The sequence below is a fragment of the Alligator mississippiensis genome, chromosome 5 (assembly GCF_030867095.1).
Source record: "Alligator mississippiensis isolate rAllMis1 chromosome 5, rAllMis1, whole genome shotgun sequence".
Classification (NCBI taxonomy): Eukaryota; Metazoa; Chordata; order Crocodylia; family Alligatoridae; genus Alligator; species Alligator mississippiensis.
In genome coordinates this window covers 76835518-76857081 of record NC_081828.1, presented here as the reverse complement: position 1 = coordinate 76857081, position 21564 = coordinate 76835518, and the positions used below count along the sequence as shown (strand labels likewise).

The window sequence follows — 21564 nt, the reverse complement described above, 5'->3', positions numbered from 1 at the left end:
TACTATGATAATCAAAGAAATCCATAAGAACTTGTTTTCAGCAGCTTTACTCAAGTCTAAGTGCTGTTTCCTCAGCTTTCCAAAATGTAGAAACACTGTGAATGTGGCATGTGCTTCATAGGTTTAAAGCAAGTCACCTACTTGTACTAAAATTAAAGGGTTTGACCTTTTCATGAAGCGGTAGAGGAAAACAAGATTAAAAAGAATCTTTTTTAAAAGATATAAGTGTGAAAGGAGAAAACCAACCATAAGAATTTTACATCATGTGCTAGGTTGGCTTTTAACTAAATATGGCAGTAACTATAAGAAAATCCAAAGAGACCACTATTCCAACCCAATCGGATGATCCCTTATGCTGTGTCAGTTTGACATTCATCTTTACCAGATGCATCACAAGACAGTCTACAGTACCCAGTTCCATTGTGGCATCAGCTTTGCACAAAATAAAACATGATGCATTGTCTGGTAACTTGACTATCAGATATATGGCAGGTGGGTCTCTGACTCCCATGGGAAACTAATGGGACATCGGTACCTCATTCCCATACATGCCTTTGAAAATCCCTCCCTTGAATCATAAAACTGTGAAAAACAGCCCGGGTGATCCTTTGGGAGCACATTTAAAACCCATTTTGATTTTTCAACAAGGACAATTATGAAAAAAGTAAGTTATCTTTATCAAAGAGCAAGGTGGGTGGCAACAGCCTCTCAGCACAATCTGTTCAAAGAATACAGCACCAATGTCTGCTGCAGCATCCTGCAAAAGCACCAAATCAAGCATTCTGCTGTGGAGGGGTTGGGGAGTGAAGGAATAAAGACATACATTTGTAGCATTCCAAGTTTTTTAAGGACAGGACAGTGACTTGTTCAGAGAGGGATTCCTTACAAGAGACATGGGTATGTGCTGAAAGGTTTAGAAGCTGTATTTCTTAAACCACTAGTTATTCAAAGCAGGGGAAGAGTGAGGGACAAAAGCCACTGAAGGTACTGGGAATCCCAGGGACCATGTAAACTTTAGAGGCCTTCCACCGCTGAAGTCTTTCTGGACTTCAGCAAGGCCTTTGACACTGTCGACAACCCCATCCTCATTAAAAAACTGGGCAACTATGGCAATGATGCCTACGCAGTCAGATGGATTGCAAATTGGCTGAAGGGTCATACTCAGAGGGTGGTGGTGGATGGGTCATATTTGACCTGGGGGGGAAGTGGGCAGCGGAGTCCCCCAGGGCTCGGTCCTTGGGCCCGCACTGTTCAATTTCTTTATCAGTGTTTTGGATGACGGGGTGAAAAGCAACCTGTTCAAATTTGCTGATGATACCAAAATTTGGGGTGAGGTGGGCACGCTAGTAGGGAGGGAAAGACTGCAACAAGACCTGGATAGGTTGCAGGGGTGGGCTAATAAAAACAGGATACATTTCAATGCGGACAAGCGCAGGGTGCTGCACTCGGGCAGTAGTAACCAGCAGCACACTTATAAGATGGGAAACTCCCTTCTTGAGAGCACAGAGGCAGAAAGGGATCTTGGAGTCATTATTGACTCCAAGATGAACATGGGCCGACAATGCGAGGTCACAGTCGGCAGGGCCTATCGTGCATCCACAGGTGCATCTCAAGTAGGGCCAAGGAGGTGATCCTCCCCCTCTACGTGACACTGGTCAGGCCACAGCTGGAGTACTGTGTCCAGTTCTGGGCACCCCACTTCAAGAGGGATGTGGACAACATTGAGAGCTTCCAGAGGAAGGCCACCCGCATGATCCAGGGACTGAAGGGCAGACCCTACAATGAGAGGCTATGGGACCTGAACCTGTTCAACCTTCACAAGAGAAGGCTGAGGGGGGACCTGGTGACCATCTATAAACTCACTAGGGGGGACCAGAAGGGTTTAGGGGAGACCTTGTTTTCCCTAGTGCCCCCCGGGATAACAAGGAATAACGTCCACAAGTTGTTGGAGAGTAGGTTTAGATTAGACATCCGTAAGAACTACTTCACAGTCAGGGCGGCTAGGATCTGGAAACAACTTCCAAGGGAAGTGGTGTAGGATCCTACCCTGGGGGTCTTTAAGAAGAGGCTTGATGCCTACCTGGCTGGGGTCATTTGAGCCCAGTTTTCCTCCTGCCCAGGCAAGGGGTTGGAGTTGAAGATCTACAAGGTCCCTTCCAACCCTACTTCTATGATTCTATGATTCCTGGACATTCTGACAAGCTGCTTTGGTGGCATGAGTCCCAGAGCCCCCAACACTATGATATGGAAGAGGAGCCCTAACGTTCACCTTCCAGGTACAGCTAGACCCCTGGGGAGTATTGCAACTGCAAAAGCCAGAGCTGCAGGCAGCCTGGGGAACCTTCACAGTCCAGCTGTATTACAGCAGCAGACCACTTCTGAGTAGGCATCAAAGAAGTGAGAAAATTTTACAGCAGATCATAGTGGGAGGAGGGGGCAATGCAATGGAAAGTTGTCATGTGAGAAACTAAGAATTGCTAAGAGCATGGGAGGATGGTGGGGAAGAAGGGGAATCATTCATTGGTAGGATGGTGGTCTTGATAGATGGAAAATGTAAAACTTTTTACCAAATAAACAAAGACCTGAGAACTACTTCAAGTGCAATGGTCAAAGGCTTGGAAAAATGTGTTGTCATCTATTTTGTTGATTTGTTATCGTGCCTTCTTATGCGAGCTGGCAGTCAAAACCCCACACAAGGTATAGGCGATGCACAGGGCAGGCACGGGAGGCGGAGTATGTGCCTCCCTCCCCTCCCCCCGCAAAATTGGCTCTCACTGTACAGGGAGTAGGGGGTGATGGCTGGTGCCCCCTCTGGATTATGGGGGTGCTGCAAGAAGTGCTGATGGCACTTCCAGGTTTGCCACTGGGAGCAATCGGCCATGGGGGACCCCCCCCCCCACCCCAGTCAGCAATCAGCCACTGGTACCCCCCCAGTATCAGGAGGCACCAGTTGTCCATACACAAGTGCATTAGAGCTTCTATCAGCTTTGGGAAACATAAGCCAAGATGCTAAGATGGCAGTGAAGGGATCAATAGTGAAGTAATGGTCATCTTTTAGTAATGATCAACTAATGGTCATCATTGTCATGTTTTCCCTTGATTTTCTTGATGGTATTGCATAGGGACCTACTAGTACGGCCTGACTTAAATCGTAATTTTGCATTTTTCGTGAAAATCACAAAAGTGATTTTCATGAAAAATGGAATTTGCAACAAAATGCCGTGACATGACCACGTGCTGGGGAGTTCCCCAGCAAGTGGCCATATCATGGCATTTCATTTCAACAAGATGGCTGCTGCAGGGTTAGGAAAGCATTCCCCAGCCAGCAGCAAATACGTAGCAGCCCAGGAGAGGAGAGTTGGGGTTGCAAAAGCAGAGGAGAGAGCTTGGGAATGGGTAGGGGATGGTCTGTTTTCTCCTGTGGGTGAGAAAACTGGGGCACAGAGGGTTGGTGTCACCTGGGGCTGCCTTGGCAGATGGCCCTGGCACTGGGTAGAGGAGCAGCTATTTGCTCCTCTGGGCAGGAAAACTGTGGCGCTAGGGCTTGTGGGTGTGAGGACAGAACACGCTTGAAGGAGCAAACAGCCCCTGCCCTACGCAGTGCCAGGGCCATCTGCCAAGGCAGCCTCTAGGCATCCCCAGCCCCCCTGTGCCCCAGTTTTCCCATCTGGAGGAGCAAACAGCTCCTCTTCTCACCTCCAAGCTCTCTCCCTTCCCTTCTCCTTTTGTAACCCCTTCCCCATGGGCTTTTCAGTAGCCATCAGACACCTTGGGAGCAAGACCTCTGCTGCTGCACTTAAACCTGGCCCTAAACCTGCCCCCTCAGCCAATCAAGGGGCATGAGGGGAGTGGGGGCATGATCTGGGCATGAAAATGGAAGTCCCTGCTATGATCAGGCCACAATATTAGTGAGCTGGCCCCATGATTTAAACCAGGCCTTACATATCAGACCTTGTTTAGAGGACATTACATTCATAGAAAAAGGCATATTCATGCTGTAAAAAGGGAAGGTGCATAAAGGTAAATAGATAGCAATAAGCAAATAGAGTAGAGCAGAAAGCCAAAGTTTAAAACGTAAAATCCAGTTGGAATTTTTGCACGCTAGGGAAGGACTATTGAAAAATGTAAAAGGAGGAAAAAATGGATGTTGACAAATGTGCACACATTAGGCTGGAGAATATGTGGGAAAAGCTAGGTCTTATTATCAAAACTCCAGATGTTTTGGCATGACCTAGATGTAATGAGGAAAATATACAATTGCTATATCAGATTAAACAAAGAACGAGGCGAAGGAAGGAGAGGAAGTTAAGAAGCAGAAAAAGATGAAAACATTGTCAAATCTTTAGAGTTAAGATAAAGAAACTGAAAACAGAAGATAATCCCCAGCAAAATATGCATGCTGCTTCACTTCATACCATGGAGAAGTGGTCATATAAATTTTGTCTCAGTGGCTGTTGCAAAGCAAATGGATCCCATACATCCTTAAATTAAGTAGTGTACGTAAGTGCTCAGCAGCTTTTTGCTGCTATGGGCCACAAATCTCCACCTCAGAGTACCCAAATTGTCTGGGATTACCCTCCCCACTAAATCAAGTGAATAATGGTGATAGAAACGATTAAAAGTGGCACTGCTGTAAGAACACAGCAGGGAGGCCTGGATGGTCAGCGGATGTTGCAGAGAGAATAGATGGAACAAGGCAGGCAGTATGACCCTGGCAATGCCTGCTCTGCTGCCTGGGCTATAACCTACTACCAGTTTCCCCCAAGTGGGCCATATCCAGTCTTCATGGTATGTAGATTGCTGATGCCTGGATGGCTCATGTGGATCAATGCCAGATCTGCAGTAAGACCAGTATACTGGATCAGATGCTGCTACAAGGACAGTTATTCAGTTACTGAACCTCATGTGGAGTTCACACTAAACATCATACAGGTGTAGATGGGTGGTGCTGTGGGTTCCCCCTTCCTCTCCATATCCTACCAAAGTGCCCAAAATAACCAACCACGTAGGTGAGTTTGTTCAGATATCTCTACTACTCTTAGACCCAAAGAAGGGCAGTTATTAATGCTGGTTTTAAGTTAATGTTGGCTTTAAATAGGCTATTTGGTTAAATAGGGAATTGTACATCCAAGTTAAATTTCTAGCACAAATTGGAGCTGTTGTTGGAATCTTGCTTCTTTATTGTTCATGGGGATTTCAACAGGTACAGGAATATCACGTTTGCTGGGATATTTTTCTGTTTCATGGTATGATGGAGTGTCCGCGTAATACAAGTTGGGTTATTAGTTCTTGACAGTGGTGAAAAAAATGTTTCCAGAGCTCTGTGTGCATTCTCAACCTAATATCAAGGCTTACTTTGATCGTTTTGCTGCATGGAGGACAACTCCCAGTTCAGTATGGCAGCTATTTCACATCCATATCAACATTGGAAACTTATTAAGTTTGAATTTTCAGCCTTTGGTTTGAACTTTTAACTTTAATCAGTGGCTCCTAACCTGACTGTGGTTTAAAAGTGATCCTTGTCTGTTGAAACAGTCAAATCATTGACTGGAAAAGAGATGCTGAGGAGCCGCTTGGAATTCTATTTTTCCCCCTATGGGGAATTTACTAGTCTTTTTTTTTAAACAAAGCTATTACATAAACCAAAAAGTGTCTCACTAGTTCCAAAGAGATTGGCTTGGTGAGTTTTTCTTCATTTAACATGCCATCTTGTTATCCTGAGTTGCTTTGCTCCAGTAGTAGTTCTATCATTTGATTACTAGATTGAAGATGCAGTCGTATTTCCAAATGAGATGCTGCTTCCAGGTCCTCTATCATTAGGAACCACTGTAATTCAGATTCTGGTGGGGAGAGAGAGTGGGCTTCATGTGGGCTCGCCAGAGCCATTTCCAGGTGTTTTTCGGGGCGGGCTCTCCCATGCCTCTCATTAGCTGAGGAAGCCCACCATGGTGCTGCTTACCATTGAACAGCAGCACATGCTGTTCTTCAGGTGTTTTAAGAAAGTAAAGCTCACCACTTACTAAACAACAACTATTAAGTAAGGAGAGAAGGAAATTCCCCTCTGATCCCACACAGCAGCAGACAGCCGTGCCAGGCAGGGGGAAGCCCTCTGGCAGGGGCATCATGCACCCCACGCCCAGCTGTGGGGGCAGGCTACCAGCATGCCTATGCCTGTAGCTCTTAGGGCAGGGGGTACTTTTAAACTCCCTACCTAAGTGGGGAATTGAACAACCTGCTCTGGGCAGAGCTTTTAAACTCCCTACCTAAGCAGGGAATTGAACAACCTGATTGGCTGAGCTTGTACTAGGCTGCCCCTGCAAACATGTGGGACTTCCACAACATTTCTGGGGCTCTGCAGCCCTTCTTCTCCATGCTTCAGATAAGTTGTTTTGGATTTTTTTTTTTTTAATTTTTTGCCTTGCCCTCCTTCTCCCCTGTGGTTTAGGCCATTTCCAGCCAAAATCGCAGTTTTCTTGGGGTTTGGAGAAAATGCTAAACTCAGGGCTTTCCCCTGAAATCCCCTGAAGCCCAGATTACAGTGGTCCCTATCTATCACTGTCAAAGCATCCAAAAGCCCACTATTTTTGACATCTGTTTATCTGAGGCAAGTGGGGTTATCAGTGATCCCAAAACCAGCCGTTCTGATTTTGTTGCCTTCTATTATGAAGGGAAGCTGCCAGCAGTCAGCAAAAAGAGATCCACCCCTTCTCCAATTAACCACCTCCTGATGCTGAAGTGTTAGCTAATTACCGCCCAACTAGAAGTCTGGTGTTATGAGAAAAGGTTATTGAGGAGGTAGTGATTATGCATTGGCACTAGTTTATGCATTTGGGCATATCTTGTGAAAAAGCAGCAGCATTTTATTTGTAAAATGGCTGGTTAATTTTGTTTTAAGTGTATAAGTCATCTGTACCTGAACCTAGAATAAAAAGGTTATTGCTGGATGCAGTCATTTTTTCTTTAAATCCTTCAGGTTGTCTTTACTGGGTATTTTCATTTTCCTACCTTTGTTTGTAAGCAGCATACAGGTGAATAAAAAGAGTGCCTATATATACTTTCAAAATAGTCTGGGAATTTTTTATTTTAAATTTTCTGAGATTGGCTAATAAACTATATTATTTCTAATGAATTAGAATGACCAGTGAGTCTATGATTTATATCATTTCAAATCTTAATTATTGATTACAAACTAATAATTTATCATTACTACTTCTGGTTAAAGTTTTAGAAAATTAAAATAAATAATCTTTGATGTGTATTTTAAATTAGAGAATTCCAGATGGAATCATAGACAGAGCACTTAATGTCTTTGGCTGCTGAATTTCAGAAATAATAAAAAATCTTATACTGCCTTAGCTACTTCAATGAATATATTTGTATGTCATAGAATCAGTGAAGAAATTCATATTAGTATCTGAGTCAATACTGGTACTAAAGAATTAAGGACAAATTTTTATTAATGACTTAACCTTCATTTCCGCATGCACAAACTCTGTTTAACTCATCTCACAAACAGTGTAACCTGTATTAACCAGCACAAGTACTATCTCACACATTGCACAAACAATAATGTCCTCAAATGCCTATGAACAAATGAAAGTGACTTTTTTTTCTGAAATGTTACATGTATTTTTCCATATATGGTAACTTTGCCCAGGCAACTTTTTCACCTTTGTGTTAGGTTTATATCATTTCAGTGGTGTGAAGTAGGCCTATGCAAAGTGGCAAGTATTCACTTTGGATTTGGATTCGGCTGATTCGGAGGCACAGTGATTTGATTTGGAGATTTGAATCACTGTTCCGATTCAATTCAGCCGAATCAGATCCAGAGACTCGGCCATAGACTAAACAGGTAGCAGTCCTCACCACTGCTGAACACAGCTGCCTCCAGCTGGTAAGTCTGTTGTGGTAGACAGAGGGGGGAGTGAAGGGGCGTAGGGGAGGGAGGGATTGGGACAAGCTGCCCAGCTGGGACGGGGGGCGTGGGACTCGGGGAGTGGGGCGGGGGATGTGGGTGCAGCGGCGCTGGGAGTGGGGGCTATGGCCTAATGCCACTTGCCCAGCCGGGGCGTGGTGGGGGGGAGCGGGATGTGGGCATGGCTCACTCTGGGTAGAAGGGGGAAAGCAGCAGCAGGGCATAGCCCCTGCTCCCACTGTTGCTGCACCCACACACCATACCCCTCACCACCCCAGCTAGGCAAGTGGCGGCAGCACCCACCCCCCACTCCTGCCGGCTAGGCAAGTGGCGCCAGTGCTCGGTCTCCTGTGCCCCCCACCCTGGCTGGGCAAGTGGAGACAGCGCCCACTCCCCAGCCGTGGCTGGGCAAGTGATGAGCGCCTACCACCCCATGTCCCCCCATGCCCTCCATTCTGGCTGGGCAAGCAGTGGCAGCGCCTACCCTCCCCACATCGGCTGGGCAAGTGGCGGCAGCACCCACCCCACATGCTGGCTGGGCAAGTGGCAGCAGCACCCCCCCGCCCTCCCCCCCCCGGCTGGGAATGCAGCGGCAAGGCAGAGCCCCACTCCCAGTGTTGATGCAGATGCGGCAACACTGGAAGTCGGGGCTATGCCATGCTGTTGCTTGCCCCATTCCACCCAGAGTGAGCCACGCCTGCATCGCTTGCCACCCACCGTCCTGGCTGGGCAAGCAGCAGCAGGGCATAGATCCTGCTCTCAGTGCTGCCGTGCCCGCGTCCTGCAGCCCCCGCCATGGCTGGGCTGCTTGTCTCAGCTCTAGCCCCAATCCCTCCCTCCCCCATGCCTCTTCCCTCCCCCCTCCACCCACCACAACAGACTTACCAGCTGGAGGCAGCTGTGTCCAGTGTGGTGAGGTCTGCTGCCTGTTTAGTCTATGGCTGAATCTCCAAATTGGCCGAATCTTTTCCGAATCAATTCGGAAGCTTATGATTTGATTCAGGGCTTTTAATTGGTCTCCCAATTCAATTTGGATTTGGAGATTTGGTCACCGAATCAGGCTGAATCTCCTCCGAATCTAATTGGCTACCAAAGCCCTAGTGTGAAGTGGTTCTGAGGCCATTCTTTGGGTTGCCCTCTCCTCAAGTCAAACCTGACTGAAAAGGAATTGTGTTTTTTTTATAACCTATACACTCTTCCAGACATATGAAATTAATTCCTATGTGATTGACTTTTTTATGTTTGCTAAGAGCCCTATTCCAGACCTTAGTCCAGTGACACTCAACCCTTTTCCCCAGCCAGCTGGGTAGGCAGTGCCTGGTCTAACCATGGGCTGGATGGTGGTTCCAATCCAGTGCCCAGGGCCAGTGCAGGGGCCACCATCAGGCTATGCAGAGGAGTCCAGGGGGCAGCCTGACAAGAGCTTGGCCCTACAGGGTGGGAAGGGGACTTCACCTGGCCCCATGGGGTTAAGGGAAGAGGGGGGAACATGATGCCACCCCGCAGGGAAAAGGGGATGTAAGGGGATTCCCAAATCCCCAGAGGGAAAAAAGGATTCGCAACCCCCCCCCTCCCCCCCAGCCTTATGGGGGTAAGGTGGCATGGCCTAGCTCTGACCTGGCCCTGTGTGAGAGGGGGCACAAGTCTCATTCTAACTGAACATGCAGAGCTTGGGTCTGGGAATTTGGCAGTGGGGAGTGTGGCTGTATTAATGGCCATTGATCCCCTGCTGCCAAATTTCTTGACCCATGGGCAGCCCCACAGGCCAGATGTGATGGTTCTGCGGACCTCATTTGGCCTGTAGGCTGGAGGTTGAGCACCCCTGCCTTAGATGACTTAAATTGGATCACTGCATGTATGTTCTTAAAGCCTGTTAAAGTAGAAACTAATACAAAAATCAGTCTCTTTAACCTACTGCATTTTTCCTTTGCTCTGTATACAAGGCTCCCATTGACACTAAAAATGCAAAAAGTATGTTCCAGATTTTTAATAACTAAGTCTGTTAAATAAAAACCATCATTTGTAAACTTTCCATTAAAAACCTACATATTTTTCTCAGAAAAGCTGTGTATTAGTTCCCAAAAGGCACAAACGTTGAATCATTTCAGTCAATTCTAACATGAACTGAATTTGTTTCACAGTTATCCATTGAACAACACAGATCTTCGACCATTCAACATCGAAGAAAATGGTGGAACACCATTTACCACAAAAATGTCAGGAAGGCACCACCATTACCACCACCACCATCACCACCACCATTCCAACTACGGAGTAGTTGCTCCTGACAGCAAAGATATGGTTTCTGGAGTTTCAAATCCAAACAGTAAGTTTAATTCAACGAGTTTTGAATAGTTGCTTTGATTTTACATTAATCTTGGACAAGGGAACAAAGATTATTGTGGGAGGGGAATTAATGCATTTCAGTGTTCCTCAAGAAATTGCAGATTTCCTATGATTATTGTCAAATTCTACCAGTACATTCAAATGAATAAGGACGAGCAATTTTCTGGCTCTGCTGCTAAGTATGTGATTATAGTATTTGGCATTGGATTTGAATTCCATAACTAGAAAAATTGCAAGCGTGTCACACACAATCAGTCCCTAGCCACTTGGCAAAGCCTATATTGCTCTAATATTATTCATTTATTCAGAATCACAGGCACATCTTCTACCCTTTTCCCTGTTTTGGTGGTCATAGAATCATATAAAAATCAAGTTGTAGGGGACCTCAGGAGGTCATCTAGTCCAGCCCTCTGTTTAAGGCAGGATCATCCCTGTCTAAGCCATCCATGGCAAATACTTGTCTAACCTACTGTTAAAAAAATTCAGTGATGGAGATTCAACTACCTTTCTAGGTAATCTCTTCCAGTGCTTAACCATCTTCATACTCGGACAGCTCTTTCTAATGTGCAATCTAAATCTCCCATTTTGCAATTTAAGCTCACTATTCATCCTTTTCTCTGTGGACACTGAACAATTGATTACCACCCTCTTTATAATAACATTTTTTGTGTCTTGAAGGCTCTTAACTCTGTGTCCTCTTTAGGGATCAGCACATTTTTTCAAAGGGTTATAACTTGACCGAACAGAAGTGGATTTTCATAAGAACAGCAAAAGGCAAATCTCTAACAACAAACTAGCCCAGCTTCTCTCCCACTGAATTTCAAGTCCCTCTCCAAAGGATGGAGATGTTGAAACTCTTTTACTTTTTTTTTCAAATGGGCAAACTTTTAATGTTTCCTTGGTTTCATTTTCTGTAACAGAAAGTTTGATTTTGACCTTTTTTTGGTAAAACTTAGGGGAAAATGTCAGCTTGAGAAAAATTGTATGGACAATTTCAGCTGGAAGAGTAAAGCTGGCAAAGATAAAGGCAGATGAAAATAGGGTCTTTAATGGGAAGTGTCAAACAACTGTGTAGAAGCACAGCCTGTGGGCTGTACTACCGACTCCGCAACTAATAATGTGCACGTCTCATTGTGTATCTACTTTATCTTATCAGAAAACTCATTTTTAAAAACCCAACAGCTTTGTTTTCAGTCCTTCATCTAAAGAGAAAAAAGATGAAAAATTTTAAGGCAGAAACTTACAGAGTGAATGGCGAGGTTTGCTTATTAAATATAAATTCTGCAGTCAGCTGCAAATCCTTTTACTGAAGCTATAAATGCAGTTTGGTTATTAGCTTGCAGGAGGGCTCCCTTGGGACTGCTGTGCTTTTATGTTTAATTTGTTGCATGCTGCACTTCAGCTTATCTACAGATACAGCTCTACCATGGTGCGATGGAGGAAGGGTTTAAGTGGTCACAACTGTAGCCTTTTAGTGCAGTGTGTTGATAGCAGAGTCCTGTGATATGTGACTGGATACTCAAACCCTGTTCCTGTTTAATGATGTGTTTGTTTTTCAAGTCAGGAACTTAACATGGACAATCCCATTATTTAGTCACTTGATAAATTATTCCAGACTTTGCAATGAAAAGACAAAAATATGGTTGGATAAAATAAATATTAGAAAAAATTTCAAACCTGCCTAAGTACAACTTATTTCACTTACCTTTTGACCCATTCACAGCTCTAGTGAGCTGAAAAAGTATCCTAGGTGTAGATGGCATCTAGCTTATTGCCTCATAGTTATTATGTCTGATGGCTTAATGTAAGTTGATGCAGAGAGTAGTTTATCTGAATGTTGCACGGGATAGATAGCAGAATTGTTTGCAGCGACAGCTGGATATCTGTAGAATTGGAATATTTCTTGTGAAATGAATCTGAATGGAAAGTGATTGCCTTTTAGTATGATATAGTATCAACAGGTATTTCTGGAACTTCTAATACAAGTATCTGACAGATGCAGGGTAAGTAGCAGCTGAAATAGAGAAAGCATAGAGGGCTCAGATACAATAAGCAACATGATGCAGAGTACTGAAAAACAGAAACAACATCCTAACACTGTTGATATAGGAAAACCTACAAAGTTCTTAGTAATTCACTAGGGTCCTATAGCAGGCATTTTTATGTGCCTGATAGGTAAAGGGAGAAAAGATATTGTTCTGATATGAAATATGGCAGGTCTGTAGATAAATTCTTTATTCTTTTGAGAGGAGAAAAATGATTAAGATAAACACAACGTTGTAGCTCTCAACTGTTCTTTATTTTAGCAACTCATAAGTAGGGCTCATGGTTTTCTCTGATTTAAAAAAAAAATCCTCAATTTTTGGATTTAAAAAAGTAACCCCAAATCCACGTTTCCATTATTAAAATGAGATACCACTATATCACTATATATACCACTATATATATAAAAAGTAACCCCACACACATTTTTCCATGATTAAAATGAAACACTGCTAACATATATATATATGTTAACAGTGTTTCATTTTAATCATGGAAAAATGTGTGTGGGGTTACTTTTTTAATCCAAAAATTGGGGATTTTTTTTTTTTTTTTAAATCAGAGAAAACCAGGAGCCCTGCTTATAAGGCTGGTAAAGCACAAAAGCAAAAACCAGGAGTGATTCATATTTATTACTAAATGACTATAAGTCAACACTGAGAGGGTTAGGCCTCAGCCTATTAATATTTCCAGTCGTTCAGTTCAAGTAGATAGCTGAAGAAAAATACAACAGTGTTTCCAGTGAGGTTTCTCTTACAGTATTTCTTATACCAACCTTTGTGATTGCTGACTTTCCCTGAAATACAGCCGACTTTCCCTGAAACCCCCTCATTTTTCTGTGCCTTGAATCTGCAGGGGCTGCTGCCCTTTCTTTGCTAGGTTCAGTGTATGTGAACTCATTCCTGTGCCTAGAGTTGAGTTTAGCTTTTACCCCAAAATCCAGATGCATACACCTAGATTGACCCCGGACTGAAATCATCGATACCTCTTCCATTTCATGTAGTTCCAAAGAAAATACAGAATTTGACTATCCTACCCTGTGGGATATGAGAAGTGGGGACAACCCAAGTTTTCTTTAAACATTTGTAAATAGTTCAGTGAACCTAAAGAGTTTAGAGTTCTTACAGAAAACATACCCATTCAAAATTTGCCTGGTTTTCAGATTCTCACTGTTATGGTTAATTCAGTTACAAATGTGTCACTCAGCTACTGTGAAACAAATCTTCCACTTTAATAAGCTTTGCGATGGCAATTCAACAGAAATGTTCATTATTAAACTATTCACCTGCTCAATGATGGCTGTTTGAAAAGTGTGGCTTTACTCTAAACGGTGACTGTATAAAGATCAGACATTCTTGCATTGAAAATCTGTTCCTCGTGTGTTCAGAATCACATCTGCTGGCCTCGGTGACAAAAAAAAAAAAGCTTTTGCTGTGTGAAACGGTTGTTAGCCCCACAGAGCCAACACAGATCAAAGAAAGGGAGGCCAGCCTCTATTCCTACTTTCCAGGATGCTGATTCAGCTTTCCATCCCAAACCAATGAAGCTCTTAACACGTGCTTAAGTGTTTTGCCAAATAAGATAGATTCAAACAAATGCTTAAACAATTATCAAATTAGGGCACAAGTGAGATGTATTAAAATCCATGCAGTTGTTTAAGAATTTGCTCCAAACCTACAGAAGTCAATCTGAGAGTTTGGATTGGGCCTTGGATCAGACCCTAGAGTTTGTAGGATTGGGCCAAACTATAGCCACCTAATAACTTAATCACTGAAAAAAACTAAATATACACAAAAATGTGGCTTATTAAAACAAATAAGATTTGTATTTGAAGATAATTTTTATGTATCTTCTGTTCCATCACTAAGACACTGTTATAGGCCATTATTTGGAAAGGACTCACTTAAGGGAGTGTTTAATTATTAATCCTGAAATATTTGTAATTAAAAAAAATCTGTTACTATGTCCTTGATATTTATAACACCTATTGCACAGATTTCTGATGACAAACTAAAAAGTATATTAAACATAAAATCCCCCAAATACATGCTGAATGGCACGTTATGCCAGATGTGGGCTGACCTTATGCCAGATGTGAGCCCACTGGAGTCAGTGGCAATGCTGTAGTAACTTGCTATGAGTGTAACATAATCAGTTTCTGTCCTAGAGTTGGTTTAAAAGGCACTAGAATTTAAAAATAAAAATGTTTGCTAAATAGAAGAGAAACTAACTCAATAAACAAGTTTATAAACATTTTAGAAGGCATCACAGCATAGAAAGGGTACATAAAGCATTGATACTATCCCTTCAAATGGAGTTGAGTGTTTTGCTGTGTGATGCTCTGGTAACTTTCCTTCAGATTTTGTTTTTTCTTTCTTTCTTTTGGGCATATTTTATAGAATTGAGCTCAGGAGTTCCCCTCCTTTACGATGACACTCCTGCTCATCTGAAGAAGATGGAACCAGAGACTGTAAAGGTGGTTGGACCATGGCCAGCTTTGCACGTCAATATAAACAAGGTATAGTGCATATGCTAGACAGCTTCTTTTGTCATTTTAATATTCAGCAGTGGTGTTATATCACTATTAATTCGAACCAGTATTCTGTTTGTCACATATGAAGCATCTTGTACTATTTCCCTATAGGCTTTAAATAAAAAAAATTTCCTATTTCCTTCCATGTCATCTTCTGAAATTCAGTTAATTGGAAATGGTTGTTTAGGCAGAAAAAAAGCTCTCTGTGTGTAAGTATAAAAGACACATTTCCTAGCGTTCCTCTGTGGTGTGCTTTATATTGTGTCTGTTCTCTCTCTGTATATGCCTAAACTATTTACAGAATGAGAACTCAATTACAGTATATTGGGAAGGGGAGAAAGGACAGTATTGAGTTTTTCTTTGACAAAGGATTGATGGTCCTTTATTTATTTAAATTATGAACAAGGCATAGTGGCACAGCAGTTAAGGGGTCTCACTACAGTTCCAGAGACATAAGTTAAAGCCTAACCCCAGACTTATACCAAAGCCATTTACAGCTGACCCCAGTGTAAATGAGTAGGGCTGTGCAAAATTTCCCCAGCTGTTTCATTTCAATACTGTTTTGACTCGTTTTGAGCTCAAAACAGCGAAATTGAAATGAAACAGGGGGCTTCGAAACAGCCTCAAAATGAAACGAGGCCAGTCAAAACATTTTGAAAGTTTCAAAACATTTCAACCTTCGAAGCAGCAGCCCAGCCAGGTGGTGGGAGGCAGGAGAAAGCCAGGGCTGCACTCCCTGTGGCTCCACGCAGCCCCATGTGGCTCAGCCTGGCGGGGAGCACAGCCCTGGATCTCCCTACCTCCTGCCACTGGGCTGTGCTCCCTGGGGCTGGTGGAACCAATCAAAGAGCAGCACCAGCTCTGCCTGCGTCCTTACTCCGGGCTGTGATCCAATCGACTCCACCAGCCCCATGGAGCGTAGCCCGCTGGCAGGGGGCAGGCAGAGCTGGGGCTGTGCTTTGCCTCCTACCACCAGGCTGAGTTCCATGGGGCTGCAAGCCACTGGGAACCAGCCCAGTGGAGGCGGGTGGGCTGGGTTCCCAGCTGCTTGAAACCCGGTGCTGCTGCTCGGAGCCCGATTTGCTTCAAGCTCCCAGCCACTTGAAGCCCAGTCGCAGCACTGGGGAAGCATGGCTGAGTTCCCTTCCCCAACCTGATCACAGCGCTGGGGAGGGGAACAAAACTCGAAACAAAATACTGTTCCGTTGAAATGGCGAAACAGATGTTGAAGCGGAACACTGCTGTTTCGCACAGACCTATAAATGAGTACCTGGTCATTTGGGTTGGAGAGCTCCAGGCTGTTGAAAACAATGCTAGTCATAGCACTCCATTGGCAAGAGAAAGCAGTGTGCATTCATCGTGCCATGCTGGCATGGAGTTTTGACTTTATTTCCACTGTGATAACTCCACTGCATTTTAAAACATGTCTTTGTTTTGGTGATTCAGTCAAGTTAGGAGCCCCAAACTGAGAAAATCACAGCATTTTAAATAAAAAAAAAAATAGATTCATTCTGTTCTTCTTACAAGAAGTTATCTCTGTAGTGCTGTAGGACAAGCCTAGTCTGGGTGTACATACGAGAACCAAAGAATTTGGGCCTTGATTCTACAGTTACTAACTTTGAGACTTTGGAGGAAGCCAGTAGAGTTGTGAATGTGACAATTCCTGCAATGTGACCTTATCTTGTTTCTACTGAACTGACTTTAAACAAAGCGGAATAAGTCCCTTAGTGAGTAAACTGGTTAAGAGGGAAGTCTGGGCTTTAAAATAATTAGGTCAATTCAAGGGAGAACATAATTAAATGACTGTATATTGTTTTCACACAGAGATATTGATATCAATGCTGCACTGGAGTATATGCAAAGGAAGAGGCATCTAGATTACAGTTTAGAAGTAAGACAGCCGAAGAGGAGATATCTGATACTAGAGAGATCTCTAGTTTCACAGATAAGGTCATGGCAGGATCCAGTGAGTTAGAAATAAAAGTTAGGGCTGGCAGAATTTTTTTTCCTTAAAGATAAAACAAAACATTTTAGTGAAAAACTAGATGTGAAATATTTCAGCCAAAAAATCAAAAACCTTAATATTTCACATAAAGGTTTTGGATGTTTGGTTGGGTAAAAAATTTCCATTAGACACTTTTTCCAAAAAATAAAAATAATTGTGCTGTTGGAGGAAGGGAGGAATGTTGACAGGAAAGCTTCAGTTAGTTTTATTAGAAATAAATTGGAAATAAGGTGCAAATCATTAACAAAGAGTGTAACAAACCACTGGAATAGTTCACCAAAGGAAATTGTTCATTGCATGGTGTCTTTACTGTTTTAGATCAAAAACAGATGACTTTCAAAAAGAGGCACACTGGTTCCATCATCATCATCATCATCATTATTCTTCTTATCGCTGTATTATGGCACAGCTTACCCAAGAACATTATAAGAGGCACTATACCAACTTATATTAAAACCCAGTACCAGCCCCAAAGAGCCTGTAATTAGACAAAAATAGTCATGGGTTAGGACAAAGAGATAATATAAGATACAAGTAGAATGAACAGCCTGATAGCCACAAATCACAAATTTTACTGAGCTCAGGACAGAAAGTACTAGTTGAGGTTTTTTGGCCAGTATTATACATAATAAATATCCCTAATGGTGACCTGATAACCTCGAGATGTATTTATTTATATTTTAAGATGACAGTTCTAAACATATTAGATCTGATTTTTCCATCCCGATATGGATTATCTCCCTGTTCAAGTAGTACTACTGGTATCCTTATAATGTGTGGGGCAAAATCTGGCTTTAAATTATTTACATGACGTGATCCAATGCAATGCAGACATACGTAAACTAGCTCAAGTAACAGAAGAAGTATAGCCACAGTAGCATGGTGCGCTGCCTAGGCGAATATAATTTGTTTCTCAGTGGGTCTAATTAGTTTGGGTGGAGCATCACACTAGCATTATTAATCCAGCTCTTGGTAGCCAAGTTGTATCACTGAGAGCTTTCTTGCATGCATCTGTGCAGCACTACATTGTGCCATGCAGACACATGCTATGATCCTTAACAAAACAAAAGGTCCACTCAGCTACCTAATGATTTTTTGTGGCTTGCCTTGACAGCAACAGATTATCATTTACATTCAGATGGATTATTCATTTAAAGCATAATTAAAGGAACCCAGTGCTACAGCAAGTCAGTACCTTCCAGTGATTACAAAAGAAATATTTTCCCTCAAATACTGACCTCTTTAAAAGGGCACAGTAAATAAGCTTCACATCTGCTGTAATGAGAGTTGTAGCTATCCATTAGAAGTGAAGTGAACAGAGAAGTTTTTGCACTGAGCTTGGCAGTTTGCCAAACTCAGGTTCTAGGCTGTCAGCAGAAGCAGTTTCCAGAGACATGGCCAATCCAGTGAAAACACCATGTGGCTAATCCTGGAGATTTCTGCTTCAGGAACTGGAGAACAAGAATAATCCATGCATGAGGGATGAGGAAGTTCTGAGGGTTTAAACCAGTACGTTCTGAGCCACTAAAGTTTGTATGTCCTTTTCTAAGGATAGCACAATTTTTTTTAGCAGAGAACATTGAAATAAGTTGGATTTGAAAGGTATGGCTGTCCTACTTAGCTCTGCACTCAGGGTTGTCCCCCAGCCTAAATCCATTGACTGTCTATACTGAAAATCACAACTCCTGTCAGCAATCCAAACTGCCTGAAGTCAAGATGCTTCATCCACCTCTCCCCAAAGTATGTTGGGTACTCACCTGGGTACTGCAGACCTCATGCCACCAGGAAAGTCCACCAGCAGCAATCCCATAATTTCTTGGATCTCATTTTTGGGCCATCTGTACATGACTTCCTGTCCCTCCTGCTTGCAGCTAGAGCTAAACACACAAAGAGAGAAAAGTCGGACTGATTCCTAGAAAGTCTGCACTCAAGGAACAGGAAGTTTCTAGGAATCTATCTGCCCACTACTGTTGTCTCTCCTTCCCAGCTTTGCATGAAGTTGCTGTCAAGGTAATGAGCATGGCAAGAGATGACTCATCTGCGTCAGGCTAAGGTCAATTTTAAGGGTTGACCCCAAAGAGGAGTGTAGGCATACCCAAAGTTAGTGGTGTGGATTCCTGCAGTTGACCCATCTTATATGCAGCTGGTTAAACTGAAAGGGTGCATCCAGATGAGTGCAGATATTTGGTTCCCCCGGACAAGTAGCGGCACACCTTGGGAATGCCCATGTGCACTTTGGCGTGCAGCAAGTTACCCCAGGGGCAGTAGGGGATGCTGGGGCCAGCACTGTTCTGGCCCCAGTAGCCTTACCTAGGGTCCTGGGGGCTTCCCGGTGCTGTAGCTGCGGCAATCCTGCCAGGCAGAGCTTGGCCAGCAGCCTCAGCATGACTATAGACAGCCTGGCTCTCCTTTTCAGCAGTGCATGCTGCCTGAGCATGCACAGCTCTCATTTTTCTTTCTGTGGGTTTATTTGACCCCTGGATATCCAGGGGTCAAAAAAACCCACAGGAAAAAAATGGAGCAGCACATGCATGGGCATCATGCCCTTGCAACGTGGAGAATGCCTGACTGTGCAATATGTGGCCGCAGACGTGTTTGCAGTGCCACATACCATATAGCCACATTTATCTGGACGCACCCAAAAAGTCAGACTCCTTCCATATTGTTCTGAACTGTCAGACTTTTGCACCAATCTCAGCTGATGTTTTCTAAAAGAGGAGAGAGGTTGCAAATGTTGGACCCATTCTGTTCCAAACAATCAGCTCTGCTCAACAAGAGGGAGTAAGGTAGGATAATCCAAAACACTGGATCAGACTGCAAACACCGGATCAAATGAGCATTTTCACAAGGAAAAGTGGACCTTGACATCTTGTCATTTGCCTTGGGTACAGGACAGTGAGAGAACCTTGTAAACATCAAGCTGGTAAGTTTTAAAGAGTAGCCAATATGTTTTTGTTTCTAGCTCTCCCTCACCCTTTCTCAAGCAAAAAGTCAGCTCCACCTTACGACACCATTGATTTCTCTTCTAAGGTGTATTTTTCACCCCCAGTTGTGCTTCATCTCAAATATTATGCTTAAGCAAAAATCAATTGTAGTCAAGTAGTTATGAAGCTGCAACTATTGTTTTTCTTTTATAAAAAAGCAATAGCCTTTGAATAGTCTCTGATCTAATTGTCAAATCCCAGGTTCCATTAGATGGCCCTCTTTTCCAGTTGTTAATTACTTTTGCAAGCAAATTGCTTTGGGGCTGAAATTTGTTATGCTTGATATCAATCCAAAGTTGAATTAAAAATTGATAGATTAGGTTCAACTAGTTGATCCAATTTTCTTTTACCTCGAACTCCATCCCATGGGTATGAAGAATGGGTTTGGAAAAGGGACTGGACAAATTCCTTTGGTAGAGTGGTAGCAGCCCATTCATTTGACGAGCCACATAAGTCAGCCTCAAGATGTTGGTCTGTCTGCCTGTTTGGCATCAGTGAGTTTATTTTTATCTTCCAGATAAATAAATTAAGAGAAATACTGAAAACTGAAATATATTTTAACTTCCTTTCTCATCTTTATTTCTTCTTTTTTTTGTTCAAGATCTTAGTGCTTCAAAACACTATCTACCACAGGACTGTCCAACTGGTGGCCCGAGGGTGGTTAAACTGTGGTGTGTGGGGCTTGTCAGTGCATCTGCCAAAGCTGCTATTTTGGCACAACTCTGGAACCCAGGGGAAGATTACTGCCACTGCTCACCCATCATCCCTTTGTCTACCCCTGAATTTGGGGTTTTCAGTCACCATAGGTGACTAAAATAGGTAGCTGGGGAAAAGGAGGGGGGTGGAGGGAATGGCATCAGTGCTGATTCCCTGGGGCACCCATCCACGAGCTTGGAGGCTGCTCTGACGTGAGGAAATTCCAGCATGTTGGAGCCGACTCAATTAATTGAGTCTGCTGGACTGTGGCAATTGTCGTGCTTAAGCAGCCTCCTTTGAACGAGCTTTAGTTCAAGTGCCCCCGCCACCATTTTCAAGTGTGGGGATGCTGATACAGGAGACACAGCGGTGCGTTAATCAGAATGGCTTTTGGAGCTGGTCTAGTTAAAGTGCACCCCTCTCAGCCCCCAAAGCACCACTACCAGAGCACATGTAAAAGTGCCCCTGGGTTCTGGTTCCACCAATGCACCAGCTGTAGTGGCTATGCCAAAAAGCCACCACTCTGCCACTGAAGGTTGGTCATCCAGCCTGCGAGAACCGCCCCCCAATACAGATCCACGCTACAGGGCCTTGGATGAGCATGCAGTAGAGCAGGATATATAAAAGCTTACATAAAACCATACCTAAAAGCTCTTAGCTGCCTGCCTCTTGCATGGCAGCAAAACCTGCAGCTATTCCATTTGCAAAGGACCTGACCAATGAGATGCTAAACAGTTTATTGATGTACCTGAGGTTCTTGGGTGCTTAGTTGCCAAGTGATAATGATACGTGCCTCTGATGAACGAGGAACAGGATGGGGTCAGGTGGGCTCTGTTTTCATTAGGAAATACGGTGTGTTTTAATCCAGTTGCAGCTATCACGTGATAGATACAAGGCAAAATCTTGGGAGATTTCATATAAATTAGCAGGCTAAGGTGAGTCCTACATTCCCTAAAGTCTTTACCTTGATCTCCTAATGTGTGTGGATGCAACACACATTTCTTGTCTTCCTTGTCTTCACTGAAATTTTCTTTTGTTTGTT

At 43.4% G+C, this 21564-nt stretch overlaps 1 protein-coding gene across 3 annotated transcripts in view; it reads left to right on the top strand.

The window, feature by feature from the left end:
• The window catches only part of EPB41L4B (erythrocyte membrane protein band 4.1 like 4B), a 303377-nt gene that overhangs the window by 169846 nt on the left and 111967 nt on the right, over positions 1 to 21564 (top strand). For all 3 annotated transcript variants that reach the window (XM_059728506.1, XM_059728508.1, XM_059728507.1), the window contains exons 16-17: positions 10057 to 10241; positions 14704 to 14822. In XM_059728506.1, the coding sequence (XP_059584489.1) occupies positions 10057 to 10241; positions 14704 to 14822 (304 nt within the window). The remainder of the gene's footprint in view (positions 1 to 10056; positions 10242 to 14703; positions 14823 to 21564) is intronic.